The sequence below is a fragment of the Xenopus laevis genome, chromosome 5L (assembly GCF_017654675.1).
Source record: "Xenopus laevis strain J_2021 chromosome 5L, Xenopus_laevis_v10.1, whole genome shotgun sequence".
Lineage (NCBI taxonomy): Eukaryota > Metazoa > Chordata > Amphibia > Anura > Pipidae > Xenopus > Xenopus laevis.
In genome coordinates this window covers 85096540-85112461 of record NC_054379.1, presented here as the reverse complement: position 1 = coordinate 85112461, position 15922 = coordinate 85096540, and the positions used below count along the sequence as shown (strand labels likewise).

The following is a 15922-nucleotide window of genomic DNA, read 5'->3' as shown; positions in this document are numbered from 1 at the left end:
TTTGTTCAAACATAAAGAAATGAGTAAAAATAAAAAAGAATGTCAAGAGGTTAATCCAGTTACTGTCCAGTGTACGCAATACTAAATCAAATTACTTAAAGTGATCCTAAGCAACTTCTAATATACATTAACAATATTCAAATAGGTTGAAGAAAAGCTAGAGTGTCGTGGGCTCAAAACACTGGAAAGGTAATAAAGTAACTATAGCTATAGAAAAACAATGATGCATACATAGGTACAGCATTTAAGTGTTATTTTGTTACCTGAGCAACATACGCAGAATCAGAGATGAGTGAGAAATTGTCAATTTCTCCTCTGCCAATGTAAGTCTGAAGAAGAATGTTTATCTTTCCATAACTGTTTTCTACTCCACCAGCCACATGGAGTTCACAGTAATTGTCAATTAAGTGTTCTAGTTCTTCAATTTCCTCATCACGCACCTTGGTTCCAGGGAAAGAAAAAACACAAAGAAAAGATGGATAATGGCACTTTTTAAGGTTCTCTAGGTTACTAGCTGTAGGTTTCAGGGTCCTCCATCAGACAGCTCTGTTATCAGAACACACGCATATTAACAGTATGCGGATAGTGGAGTATGTACAGAGGCAAATGGCCCATTTTGACATCCTTAACAAAAGAGAATCACATATTGCAAGTTGTTTTAAAACTTTATAGCAATTTTACTTAAAGGAGAAGGAAAGCTACGGAGGCATTTTATTGCCAATAGATAAGCTGCAATAGTGCAAGCTAGAATGCTATATTTATTCTGTAGAATGTTTTACCATACCCGAGTAAAAAGCTCTAGAAACTCTCTGTTTGTTTAAGATAGGAGCCGCAGTATTAATGTGGTGTGACATCACTTCCTGCCTGAGTCTCTCCCTGCTCATGGCTCAGATTACAGTAGAGAAGGGAGGGGTGGGGGGAGAGGAGCAAACTGAGCATGCTTTGCCCAGGGCAATGAGGTTTAAGCTGAAGACAGGAAGTCTGATACAGAAGTCCATGTGTACACAATAGAAGGAAAGAAATGCAGTGTTTCTTTTGACAGGGGACTCAGAGCAACATTACTTTGGGGGTTTACTGGTATATTTAGATGGACCTTTCTGATAAGGCTTACTTAGTTTTAACCTTTCCTTCTCCTTTAATAGACTGCTAAGAAAAATGTTCTTCTGTAATGGCTAGTTGCAATTGAAACATTGTTCTGCTTATTCTCCAAACTCTAGTTTTAAAAGAACATTCGGGTTTTTTTGGACCAAGCACCACAGAACAACTAGCATCAGAATTTGGGGTTGATAGATAAGGTGACACATGCAGAGCTTTCGGGACAAAGGAGCTAGATAATATTTGCTCCAACAGAATATGATTTCCATGGAAATATTTCCATTATTATACTGGGCATTTTCTCACTTTTCTGCATCACAGGCATTCATCAGGAATTGAGTTCTAGAGTTAACAAAAAATCAACAAATAGATTAATAACCTAACAGTTTTACCATACCTACTTGCATCCACACTGGTTAAAGCATTTGCTATACAGTTACATACAGGTTATATGAATGTTGTAACAAATTATCATGACAAATATTGTTCCTGTAGCAAAGCCAGGTAACACTGTTTGTGTAAGTTGTTGAACAGTGAAGTTACAATTGTATTAGGTATGTGTTTATAGCCGAGCTGCTACTCAATCAAAAGCACAAATACCACAAATGCAAATAAAACAAAATACTCTGCTCTACTCAAAACACTCTAATGGCTCCCATAGATCCAATTTAAACAAGGGTTAGACACTAATGTAATTGTGCAAGATGCATTTAAATGTAATCTCTTAAACCACAACTGATCCAAAATGGAACAACACAAAAGCACAACAAAACACTAACTATAAATGTGATGCTATTCTGTCTCTCATGTTCATCTTTTATAATCAAAACTGCTCCAGTACACAGAAGAATGAGAAAAAAGAGATTTCAGTGTTTCATTATTCATGGGCATTTAACAGAAAATCACTCAGTAATATTTTAGTGAACATATCTAGTTGAAAAACAAAGAAATCAAATGGGTGTCAATCTATACGTCACTGTGCCATTTGCTGAATAGACACAGAAAGGTTCATTGTGTTTCTAGGTGAAAACATGGTTTTAAAGCAGGAATATCTGTCCTGAAACTGTGCCATTTTTCCTCCATTTTCTTTTCTTACTATGAGTTCGAAATTAGGACACACTAAACACAATACTCTAAGGCAGTGATCCCCAATCAGTAGCTCATGAGCAACATGTTGCTCTCCAACCCCTTGAATGTTGCTCCCAGTGGCCTCAAAGCAGATGATTATTTTTGAATTCCAGGCTTTGAGGCACATTTTGGTTTCATAAAAACCAGGTGTACTGACAAACAGAGTCTCAATGTAGGTTGATAATCCACATAGGAACTACCAAATGGCCAATCACAGCACTTATTTGGCACTCAAGTAACATTTTTCATTCTAGTGTTGCTCCCCAACTCCTTTTTCTTCTGAATGTTGCTCACGGGTTCAAAAGGTTGGGGATCCCTGCTCTAAGGACACAAGGGGAATCTGAAAGCTCAACCCAAAGACAAGTAGATGATGGGGCCAACTCACTTCAGAATTCCTATGCCAACTGCAAGGAACCTAGGGAGGATTTAGTGTCATGTCTGTGTTTAGTATCTTACTTTTTAAAAATATCCCCAGCAGCTATGCAGTCAAAATGTTCAAAAATGAATTTTATAATCTACTGACAACTCCCTTCCTAGATTAATGGTAAGGGGTAAGCACTAGTTACATATTCCACAAATACAATTTTTGAAAACAGCACTGGACATGTTAAGAGTCACAAACTGCAGAATAATTCCCCATAAAACCTGCCAACAGTGATATTAATTAATTAAATATTAATTAGCAAAGACATCCCTTTACATCACAGTAGACTCCATTGTATCCTATATAGCTTCATAGCACTCATCAAATTTTTTCAAAAATGTTTTTACAATGTGGAATATGTCACTAGATGTATGTTCCCAATACTGAAATAAAAGAACATAAAATGGGTGATCTATTCTATTTTACCATTCTTTGGCATATTTGGCTGAAACATAAAAAAACACAACCCCTGTACTGACTGATAAATCCTGCCGCATACACTACTCATTGGGGTTACTCTAATGATTTGGGGTAAGCACTAGTTACATATTCCACAAATACAATTTTTGAAAACAGCACTGGACATGTTAAGAGTCACAAACTGCAGAATAATTCCCCATAAAACCTGCCAACAGTGATATTAATTAATTAAATATTAATTAGCAAAGACATCCCTTTACATCACAGTAGACTCCATTGTATCCTATATAGCTTCATAGCACTCATCAAATTTTTTCAAAAATGTTTTTACAATGTGGAATATGTCACTAGATGTATGTTCCCAATACTGAAATAAAAGAACATAAAATGGGTGATCTATTCTATTTTACCATTCTTTGGCATATTTGGCTGAAACATAAAAAAACACAACCCCTGTACTGACTGATAAATCCTGCCGCATACACTACTCATTGGGGTTACTCTAATGATTTGTTCATGTTTTTAAATTGTGCTGGATTCTCATGTTTCAGAAAAAAATTGTATTCTACGTAACTAGAATACAGACATTTCAATATGGATAGCAAACAAGTTTAAAGGTCTAATAAAACAAAATAGAAGGTTTTTTTTTACATTTAAGGATAATTTATTGTATTTGTGTAATTTATGTGTTTTTGCCGCACTAGTAAAAAGTGTGTGGCTGCTTCTGAAGCTGTAATGTAGCTCTAATGTAGTTTATGTAAATTAGTTTTAACATAGTGTGGGCTGCTACTGCTTTTCCAAAAGAACTGTAGGACCCTCATTTTCATAGTAGGTGACACATGGGCATGAGAATAGTTTCAAAATAAAGGGTTTCAGCGCTTATTGGAGACAAATGAGGGTCAAAATAGAATTTAAAGTTCTGTACACACCTATAGGAGGAAACTCTACCATATTAGACATGCTGCCTAGAAATATTTTATTTACATTTACCTAAAAATCACAACATTGCAATATAAAAATGATATTTTAACCATATGTGGCCATTTAAACACATTATGCAAACATTTATAACAGAAGTGAAGCATATTTTCAGGAATTTACTTTCATAAAATGTTCATAGGCTCACTATATATGCCAGGACACCGGCAAGTAACTTGTCCAGGAGTTGCCATACCAATTTGAAGCAGGGTGTCAAGTTTTAGATCTAGTCTCAGAGTCTCAGTGGCAGATCTCTTTACCTCTTTTACCCTCTAGGCCAGTGGTTTTTTTTTAGTTCTTTAAGTTTCAACAATTGGCCTGGTTACACCTTAGCTTATAAAAAGGTAACGGATACATGAAAACATTGCTGTAACAACTACATTTATTGCTGACAGAGGACACCCCAAGACTTGTTTGAGGGGATGGATTTATAGAGAGGGGATATAGTTTCACAGATGTTCAAAGGGCTTATGAAAGAGCTGTGAGATGTGATATGAATAGGCGAAAATCCAATTTTCAAATCGGGGGGGTGGACATAATGAGATACTATCTAGCAAATAATTCTTCTGCATTCATGATTTAAAGATTATTGATCTGGTTGGTAGTATGTATAGAGAATGGGAAGTCTCATGCTTTAAGATGCTTTATTTTTTATTAATAAACTCTGAATTTGTGTTTAAGCATTTTTTAAATTACAGTATGTATTTATACAATACGTATATGGATTAATACAGGTATGCTGATGTTGTTGTGGCTTGTTTTTAAATTGGTACCTGCCTATTGGGAGTTAATGTTTTTACTGGGTGTTGTTTTGTGGGTATATAAGTTGTGAATTACATTATGAATAAAGGTTGACACAAAGGTTATCATGAATAAAGGTTAAATTTAAAAGGCAATTAAAAGGAAATAGGATTATATCCAAAATGTATCAAAAATTGTAAATGTCATCAATCAAGAAATGAATGGTCCAGACATCCACACATGGGGGCTGCCTCCTTAACCGCTGTTCTCAGCAAGGCTGGGCCAAGCCGACAGGGCGCCCTAGGCACCCCGGTTGGTTACCGCCACCCCCCGTGTTTGTGCGTGCACATGAATGCACGCATGCGCCATAAAATAAATAAAGGGAGGGAAGGAAGAGCAACGAAGGGTAAGGGCAGGGGAGGGAGAGAGGGAAGCAGGTGGAGTGGCAGAGGTAGGGGGGAGTGACAGAGGGAGGGAGGTAGGGGGGAGTGACAGAGGGAGGGAGGCAGGGGAGAGTGAGAGAGGGGGGAGAGGAGGGATGCCAGAGCAGCAGGGGAGAGAACCTGGACTAGGGTTAGGCAGAAGAGTTAGGCAGATCTTTTAACAGGTACCTGCCCAGCGTTCCCACATCGTTGTGCCCTATAATAAAATTATAGGGTCAAATGCTTACATATCACTTTAATTTTATCGTCAACTACATGGCAGATCAGCTGATTTTGGGCAGAAATAGTTATCTTACCTTTATTTGCTCAAATTCCTCAGCTTTTGACACAATAGCCACTATGTCTCCTTCTGTTTTGTGGGCATCAAATAATTCATTAAATGTCTGCACATTAAGAAATAGAAAAAAATAGTAAAATCATGAGTATTGGGTGTAAGTGTACATATTTTTACAGCCCTGCTGGACTGTGCATTTTAAATGCATTTTTATATGATAACAATAATGCAAACTGAACATAAGTAACACGTGTAGGATGTATTTTGTGGAAAGCTTGGGACACAAATCAGTAAACCATCAGTAAAGTGCAGGGTAGTGTTTTATTATTACAGAGAAAAATAAAAAATAAAATTTAAAAATGAAAATGATTTGTTTAAAATGGACTCTATAGGAGATAAGCTTTCTGTAATTTGGGGCTTCTTGGATAAAGGGTTTGCAGATAAAAGATCCCATACCAGTATTACATAGTATTACATACCAGGGAAACAATTAAAAACAATCATTTGCTTTAAATAGCCTCAATGGGAGATGGCCTGTTATTTAGAGTTTCTGTATATGAGGCTTCTAAATGAGGGATGCCATACCTATACCAACAACTATACAGGACCGTAACTAGGGGTAGGCAAAATATGAAGTTGCTAAAGACACAGCTAAAAGGAGAGAAAAAAATTACACTAGAATACATTCCACTCGCGCCCACCCTGGCTTGCTCTTAGTTCAGAAAATGAGTGGGAATGGACTTCAGAGGTAAACCACCACAACTGCAGATAGGCAGGTGATAGGTGAGCGGGAGACGGGACAAGAGCTTGTCTTGGATGCAAGTACCCCTTGGTCTGGCACTGCATCTATGTTATTGTAATATTCAATGTCTGACAGGATGAATAAAGCTATGTAATATAGAATCTGTTTACAATTCTTTACACAGGTCTATAACCTTAGGGAATCCTTAGGTCACTAGAGGAGTAGGTAATGTTGCTTGTTTCATACACCATTGAAGAGTCAACTGTGGAAATGTAATAATTGTTTTGGGGAAAAAATTTAGTGGCTTAACTACTGGGGACACAGGGGGTAAGATTACACCAGGGCCTGTACCCCATTGTGGCTTGCCTGTGGCCACATCATGAGTGATTTTTCATAAGTGCACTTCTTTTGGAGATGGTATGTGTGCCAGGAGAAGGAAAGGGGGCCCGCATGCACAACCTGCCCCCTTCCCAGACAGGACTGGTTACATTATTGAATATATTAAAAGCCTTTAATGGGTATAACCAGCATAAATTAGTAAATAGGATTTTGCTGTGTAACATCCTCCATTGGACAGTTAGATTATAAATTCTTATTCCTGCATGAATCTTAAGTCCTGCATATGCACTACCTCAATTTATCAAGCAAGCAATTTTTTTCTGCTGGTGGATGAGGCTCTACCAGCTATTAAATCACACGAAGGAAATATTGTTTTTAAATGCCTAATGTGTGAAAAAGCAAATGATTTAAAAATAATCTACCGCATAAAAGAACAAGTCTCCAACTTTGTATCTAAAATGAAGCATTGCTTGGCTTAAGTCCAGTGCACTTCTGGCACTGTATTACTAACCAGAAGCCAAGGCCCTTCAATGGCCTTGTTTGAATCCGCACCTCCAAGCTCCACTTCTCAGGGCACATTAGGACTAGTGCCAGTGAAGCTGGCAGCACACTTACACCACTGCTCAACTCCATAGTCCTTTATGATTCTTCTAAGTGCCAAATTGTTATCAGATTTTCTCACACAGGACATCTCTAGAAGCATGAGCAAGCAAACTATTTATCTGTTTATATTTGTCCACATAATCTGTACATTGTATCACATTCTTTTCCTTTTAGCTGTAAATAAAATGCAGCTGCGGAAGTGATATTAACCTGACAAATACCTAAAACTACTATGACAGCTAAATGAGTCTAATTAATTTCATACAATATAAAGGGGTTATTTATAAAAGGTCGAATTTAAATTTTTTTACTCCAATAAATTTGAATGTACTCGAATGATCATATAGTCCCGAAGCGAAGATTCGAATCGAATTCAAATAGAGTTTACATCGGAAAAAAAACTAGACTGTCAGGAAGGCAATTAACATATTCAAATGGTTCAACGGACCTCTGCCATTGACTTGTAAATGAACTCGGAAGGTTTTTTGTGGTGAATATTCGAAGTAGAACTGTTTCCATGGTCGAAGTGTGATAAATCTCACATTCTAATTTACATTTAAATTGGTGCTTATAAATTAAAATTTCTGAGTTTTGACAGAAAAATAAATTAGAAAATTTGAATTTACCATTGAAACGTTAATAAATCTGCCCCAAAGTGTCTGACAATCTTCAAAGAAGAAACACTGTTGTTTAAGGAAAATATCTAATTCTCAGAAGTCCTTCCTTTTAAAATTATATTATATTTTATTGCTCATTTGATGTGGGATACCAATTACCTCAATTGTGTTGTATTTAATGTAGAAGTGACTTGAAGTTCTACCCAAGTCCGTTGAGGAAAAGAATCCAGTTCTCTCTTCAAAGCGAATCATACGAGCTTTGTCCAACTTACGTCCCGCTTCAATTACAAGCTGTTCCCTGTGCTTCTCCAAAGCAGGATCCATCTGGTTACCAAAACAATAAAAAATAGAAAGAATTGGAAGGGTTATCAGTGTGCTGTAGTTAAAAAAGAAAGCAAAATATTAAAGTACAGGGATGTTGGAATACCGCCACACAGATAACCTCTTCGAATATCACTGGTAAAATATTTTAAATAAGGAGAGATGGGTTTGAGAGACACTAAAGAAGAAAAAAGTCAAACACGGAGAGAATGAGACAAGATGCAGATGGAGCACAGCATAACAAAAATAGAACCAATATGACTATTGTTTGTATAGAATGGAAATAAGAAAGAAAAACTTTTAAAAATAGATAAAAAACAGTAAGGTAAAACAAAACAGATGTCTCACATTGAAATTATTATTTTAAAAACTAAAAGTAAAGCCGTTATCATAGCAAAAACCCAAATAATTCTTCTTAGATTACAATCTGATGACATGATATTTCTACTTAAAAAATTATATCTTGTACCTGGTAAACCTTGTGGCTGATGCCATAAACTAAAGGATTTGCTCTCATCCTTACATACAGGTATGTGTAACTTAGCCACTTCACTGCTTCTTCTACGTTAGTAACTGTTCCAAGCGCAATCTGCAAGAATAATAAAAGCCATATATTACAGTTAAAAGTATGGCATACAGTTACAGAATTCAATTGTTCCAAAAACAGTCCGTTTACTATGCGGGAATTTATGAAGGTATGCTTATGATCAATGCCAATTGCTTTTTCAGCAATACATTAAACTGTGTAACGCACCTATTATTATTTAAAGTAACAAGTGACTGAAAGCTGCATTATGAATCTGTTTTGTCCAACAGTTCTGCATGTCTCATGACAGATAAAAATACAATTAAATCGTTATCACCAATATCAAACCTGCATATAACTTTTAATCCTTCAAAATATAGGAAAAAAGAGCAAGAGATTTTTACTCGATTCCTTCTTCATCTAATATGCTTGGGCAAATAATAATGTGAAACGTACTGTATGTTAATGCCACTACAATTGTAAACATACTAAGGAAAACAGAACCACAGCATGCCTTGAATTGTGTCCCAAACAGGAGAACGTGACTTTTTATCCATATATTTGCAACAAAATGCATGGAATTAGGTGCGAGTTACCCTATAGTGCTGGATTTATGTTAGGGCAAAAAGGCATCTGCCCTGTGGCCTTAGCATCAGAAGGGCATCCTGGGGGAGGTGGATAAAATAAAAGTAGAGGGAACATTAGATTAACAGTTGTTACATATTTGTCGATATTTGGACATGCATGTCCAACAGGCAGCCCTCCCACTATGCTTCTGCAATGGCAAAATGTTTAAACATTCTTTGTATTTCTGTTTATAAAGCTGTGTGAAAACAATTGCGTATTGAATTCAAGTGTAGGAGAAGCCAAGCTATATGCAATCTTTTCCACCACTTCTGACACTGGGATTTTCTTGCCCAGTAAATTTTTTCTATTGAGTTGAAAAAAAAATACTGCAACTAATTCTTTGCAATGAACGGTTTCAGGGACTGCAATGCACAGTGCAAAATCACATGTAAAAAAAATATCTAGTTTTTCCTACTGTAAATGACTTTACACAGCTTAAAGGGCAAGTCAACCCCAAAATAAAAATTGCCTAATAAAAGAAACCATGATTCTATGAAACGTTCCCATATTCACTGCGTACCCTATTTTCAGTGCTCTTAAAGCACTCATTGAAAGCAGCATTTGCTTAACTCCTGGTTGTTACTTGCAAAAGACAGGTCTGTTAATCAGCTGATTGTCTTACATTGTATCAACAGTCTAAGCTAGAGTCCTGCAGCGGGTCGGGTACCCCACGGGTTACCCACAAAAACCTGCAGTACCCTGCGGGTTCTGGGTAGAAGTTCCAAGTGCGGGTACAGACGCGGATCAGCGGTTCTCCGGGTTTGCCGGTCGGGTAGCGGATCTTCTCAATAGCGATTTTTACTATTTTTTTCCAATCACGTCAACTTCAGATGATGTCACTTCCAGTTTACAATGACAGCACTTCCTGATTCTTGATGGTTAGCGGGTCGCGGGTCCGGGTTGCGGATAAGGTACTTGCGGGTCGGGTAGCGGGTCCAAGCTGGTAAGAATGCAGGTTTGCAGGTCCGGATTGCAAATTGCAAGTTGCGGGTCGGGCACGGGTTCCAATAAATGGACCCGCGCAGGACTCTAGTCTGAGCCACCAGGGCAGAGAATAGAAAGGGACAAACACTGCTTTCAATAGCGATACATATACAAATAAATTAAATACCATAGAAAATTAGTGATTAATGTGTATTGCAAAATTGCTTGGTATTATGTTTTATTTTATTAGTCAATTACATAACATTGTAATTGTGGTTTGTGTAGGTTCCTAAAAGTCTGCAGGATAACAGAACAGCATTAATTAATAAGTACACTGTATAATGGAAGACTCCACATGTAAAACTCTACAGGTGAGATCCAGTTTGTTACGTTAAGAGTAAGAAAATATACCATAAATAACATTTAAAAAGAAACAGGGCCCATTATCTCTCTTCCTTTCTCACTTCTTCACACACCGCATCAAAGTAGTTGTTGCTGGTGACTTTTAAACAGGCAAAAGAAAAACAATAGGTGCCCACATTCATATTAATAAAGTAAAAGCTTATGTATTCTTCAAGTATTGGGGGGGGGGGAAGTGTGTGTATATACAACCACTTGTACACATAGTTATAGTGTATATGGTCCTTCTTTAACATCAGCCAAAGTTTTGGATCTTTTATCAGTGTTGTGAAATACATATTAACTTGAATTTTTTTTTGCTTTGTAGTTGTTAAAAACTGTCTAACCAGTCATCTCTGCACAATAACCACCATTCATTTGACTTGTAGCTATCTACTTTAATTTCAGTTGAATTTGTAGCTCTGTTGGCGTATCACCATTGCATCCTGCCTAATCTAGGCAGTGTCTGGACGAGTAACTAGACTGCAGTTCTGACTACAGGAGTTCCATAATGCAGGATCATGAAGATTGTGAGCTTATTAATTTCACCACATTCATTTTGTTTACCAAAACCACTGGGAAGAATTTTAAAAAAAAAAGTCCTTTATATTAGACATCACTTGTTTTATTTGTACAAGTTCAATTTTATAGAAGTAGAACAGAAAAGCTCTCAAATGCAGTCGCACACATAAAGATGTAACCATATTCAACTTTGAAATGTGAGTCAGCACATCACATACAGGCTATGCCTTTTCTATTTAAAAAAAACAGTACATGTAGCACTGTAGTGTGTTGAGTATCACTTTATAACTGGAAATACAAAGCCAGCTCTTGGTATCAGGTATCAGGTATCACTGCACAAACCTGTATGGTTCTCGGTCAGCTGATGGCCCCATACAGGTGTAAATGAGCGTCAATGGTTTGCTTCGATTTTTGCAAGCTGCCATTATGTGTGGCCAGATTCATTCTCAGCAATGCTTTGCTCATGTCTCCAGATGGAAAAATGCAGTGAAATATAAATAATGGTCTGGCAAAGACAGTCAACCTGCCATTATAACAGGCTCCACAACATTACTTAAAATATAAAGCGTGTAGCTCTAAACCTTTGCATTTCTGACACTATATGTATGCATCTGTTCAATTTCACTGACAGACTGGTGCATTTGTTAAAAGAAATTGCCCCAATTAATAGCCAACAGCTTCCCAATGATTTGCACCAAATGTATTATGGATCAGAATTATTTTTCACAGCAGAGCAAATGAATACTTCATATTTTGAATCATTAACATGTGGTCACAACTTACCACTTTTTATTTTTAAATATAAAAATTTGAACATCACTGGCCCCTCACCTGTACGAGGCATTTCTAAGTAGGCAGTTTACATCACCCTTTTGGATTTCTCATTCAATGAAAGCAGTAATATTTAGACTGCACTTGGGTAAAGCATCTAACAGTGCAGACAGGCAGTGGGGCATGTGTTTTATTTCAAAGGGGGGGCAGCAGTGTTCATTCATCAAAGCTGTGCATTTCCAACTGCATCTATTGTGGGAAACCCACTGAAATGTAGTTTGATGTTGCATATTTGTGGTGAAAATCCAAAATATAAAAATGCTCCAATGCAAACAGTATGTCTCCCATTTAATCTTTTAGAACACCAACTTATAAATAGCCAGCATCGTATATCAAGAACTAGACGTCTATTTGTGCAGAATACTTTCGATAGCTGCCAACATGTTGTATGGCTGTTATCTATAAAAATAATGGAATCATCCATGAAACTTGAGAGAGCAGCAGACTGAATTTAATAGTTCTTATGCTGGAAGAGTAGGGGAAATTGCCAATACCACAAATTTCACCCACAAGGTTCAAGCATTTTGCTGTGAACTTCACAATAAAGTTATACCGTTGGTACATTAACTTATGTGGTACAAATTTACTCCAGTGCAGATGCCCATAAATGATGACAAGTGAACTGTTGCAATATATAAGTGCATGCGTCTTGTTGCTATGGTTTATTCCAGTTTCCAGTATCATTAGCAATGCCTTCTATTAAAGGAGAATGAAACCGTAAATAATGAATACGGCTAAAAATGCCATATTTTATATACTTTACTTTTTGAACCAGCCTAAAGGTTCATCATCTCTATAGCAGTAACAATCCAGACCTTTAAAGGAGTTTCCCAACTTGAATTTTGTTAGGAGTGTGTGTGACGCGCACATGCTCAGCTAAGGGGTTGCCGCAAATCTTCAAGCAAACAATTATATTTGCCCATCATATACGCTGATGCTACAAGGCTCATTATTAAATTCTGATGCTGATTCTGAGCTGCCATGTACCAATAATCTAAATTATTACACTAATACTCTTTATATAGTGACATTTATATGATATTGAGTATATTGGGAGTTGGTCCCTAAACTCAGTAAGTGACATCAGCAAAGAGCATGTGCAGTGAATCAGGAGAAAATGGGGAGCTACTGGGGCATCTTCAGAGGCACAGATCTGTGGAGGCGGATGGAGGCAGTGGTTACCTTGAGCAGGTACAGAAGCCAAAAAACATAATGAACAATATTTCTGCCCTACTGCTTTAGTTAAGCGTTAGTTCTCCTTTAAACTAGCTGCAAGCATACATTAACTCATTTGTGTTCTGCTTTATATTTCCCTACCACAATGTCCAAAGGGAATAGCTTGGTGCTTTGTAAATAATAACCTTAATGTTCTATAGATGTCACCAGTCACCATACACTCCAGGTAAATTGCTGCTGATCTAAGTGGTTAAATATCTTTTTTTTTTGCCATTTATTTTCACAAAAGCCGGCAAGATGATAAATTCTTACATTACCAAACAGAATTGTAAACTAGTCCTAGACTGCCATCTGGTGGCGAAATTGAATATTTCTACTACACTAGATTACTTCAGAGAAAATACTGTAAATCCAATAAATTAGCTAGTTACATGCTTTAAAGTTTTCATCTGCACCCCACAGGAGGATTTACAAATGACTCTGACAAGGATACTGAACACTTGCATATGCAATTTTCACTTTATAATTCTGTTTGAGCAATTCAGCATAACAAATGAGCTATATTTGGTGAGGTTGTGTGTAGTAGTTGTGACAATGAAATGTACAATTTAATAAGCTGTGCTAAAACACTCACACATAAGTTGACAATATGATATCACGGCATAAAAGAAATACAAAGTTAATTAAAAAAAAAAAAAACAGTCTTGCATTTAGCGTGCATTCTAACACATATTTGTTCAAACAACCATGTTCAAGTGCTCTAAAGGCTATGGTACCTGGTGGTGTTTTACAAACTCAGCTAAACAACAAACTCCCAGGTCCACCTGCCGCTGCTCCTGACAGAAATGAACAAAAAACTGTGGTGATTCTTTTCTATCATTTCTATTCTTTTCATTCATTTCTATCAGGCATGGTGATAGGCAGTGTGTTTTGACTGCCCTCTAGAGGACAACTGTGTTTAGAACACTTAGTATTTTGGTTGATTTATCCACCTGCCCAGGGATATACCAGTGAGCACCACAGAGCGATTCTCTTCCGTCTTCTGCTTTCTTCTTGCGGCTGCGCATGCGCGGTAGAACGAGAAGCCAAACTTTAATTATTTCATTCAACTATGCATTCATCTGCCCCAGGAAATTTGAAGCTAGAAGAAGCCGGAAGAGGATCGCTCCATGGTGCTCACTGGTATAACCCAGGTTAGGTGCAATTTTCTGCTGATGGGAGTACCAGCCCGGTGTTTCAGGTAAGTCAATACAATCACTTGGGGGTGCCTAACATTTGGCACCCCCGAGTGCACCAGCCTTTCCTTCTCCTTTAAGATTCTGAGTTTAGCTAGTTATTAGGTTAATAAATAGCTCAGAACCATTGCCCAGTGCTGACATTTTTGCATATATTTTACATTCTAGAGACATAACTTGTCCAAAATGCTCTCTAGGGTATTAGCAGGGCCAGATTAATGCAATACTGACATTTTAACAACCTATATATAATTTGCATTGAATACTAAGCATAAACAGCATTTTTTTAAATAATTTTTTTTTTGTTGTTGTTGTGTGTTTGTTCTGACCTGTTAAGTGCAGTGCTGGTTATTTGACTGGTGTGTTACACCAGGAAAGGAATGTTAGCAATTGCAATCATTATAAACGCTTACATACTTGTGAAATATGGCCCCATTTGTGTCTTGTGCAGTCTTATGACAGAACTGCCAATCAGTGGTAAACTAATATATTTAAACAAACTTTTAATACAAATGTTAAAAAGTGCCCTTGCTGGACCCCACACTTAGCAAATGGTCATGCCTGCATTTGCTGCTGTGCTCTGTATTACACCATTTTACAATAGAGGTGGGTGGCACACATTGTTGAAACATCACAAGCACTGCAGACTGCTTCAATAAACCCTACTTTATTTCTATGTAAAATGCTTTAACTCCACTTCTATGTAAAATGACAAAGCTGTTTGTATAATTTATAGACAGGAAAATGATGTTTCAACAACTGACACAATGATACCCAGTGTTAGAAGTTGTGCACTATACATGCACCCAGCGACGAAGAACAAAAATGGACAGGACATGGTGGTTGCAGTGAGTGCTTATGTTGCACGGGGTTCTGCCTTATGTGGCATTGGGCTGCTGGGTGCAAAAGCAGAACAGTAACCATATGGCATAAAATTAATAAAAATAACCCATTTTTATTCTGGGCTATGGTACCCCTTCAAAACAATTTTTTAAGTATTACATCAAAATTGCACAAGGCATTGTGGAGCTGATTTACTAACACAGAAGCTAAAACAGTGCTGTTACCAGAGGCCATCAATCAGCAGTCAGTTTTGATTGGTCAACTACCAGTTAAAAGGGTGAGAAAAAAAAACAGGCTGGTTACTATGGTTAACTGCCTCTATTTTGTTTAAATACACACTTTACTTGTTTTAGATTTCTATTTCTGCCCAGTCTAATTTCTCTTGGGAACAGTTCAGCGCCTTTTGGTTTTGTGCAACTTTATTTTTCAAACACTGGGGTAAACAAATCTGAAAAAGTTATTTTTTAACCCTTTCCCTGCCAGCCGTTTTGTCCTAGATGCGAACATCTACTGCCAAGCAGTTTTTAGATATTTTGCACTCTTTCACTTTAAGGGCCCTTCCTGGGGCGGTCTTTTAGTTTACCCAGGAAAACAATATATTGTTTTTTTCAGGACAACCTGAACTTTCAAAATATGCAAGAATTTTGGTGTAATTCTACTTCTGTAAAAAAATATAGGCTTCTAAGTGTCCAATAAAATGAAAAAAATCATGTT

General features: G+C 37.1%; 1 protein-coding gene across 2 annotated transcripts in view; it reads right to left on the bottom strand.

Annotated features, from left to right (window-relative positions):
* ascc3.L (activating signal cointegrator 1 complex subunit 3 L homeolog) overlaps nucleotides 1-15922 on the bottom strand; it is a 327995-nt gene that overhangs the window by 92574 nt on the left and 219499 nt on the right. For both annotated transcript variants that reach the window (XM_041563009.1, XM_018263366.2), the window contains exons 17-20: nucleotides 8595-8714; nucleotides 7964-8128; nucleotides 5526-5612; nucleotides 264-440 (exon numbers count right to left, since the gene is read on the bottom strand). In XM_041563009.1, coding sequence (XP_041418943.1) covers nucleotides 264-440; nucleotides 5526-5612; nucleotides 7964-8128; nucleotides 8595-8714 — 549 coding nt within the window. The remainder of the gene's footprint in view (nucleotides 1-263; nucleotides 441-5525; nucleotides 5613-7963; nucleotides 8129-8594; nucleotides 8715-15922) is intronic.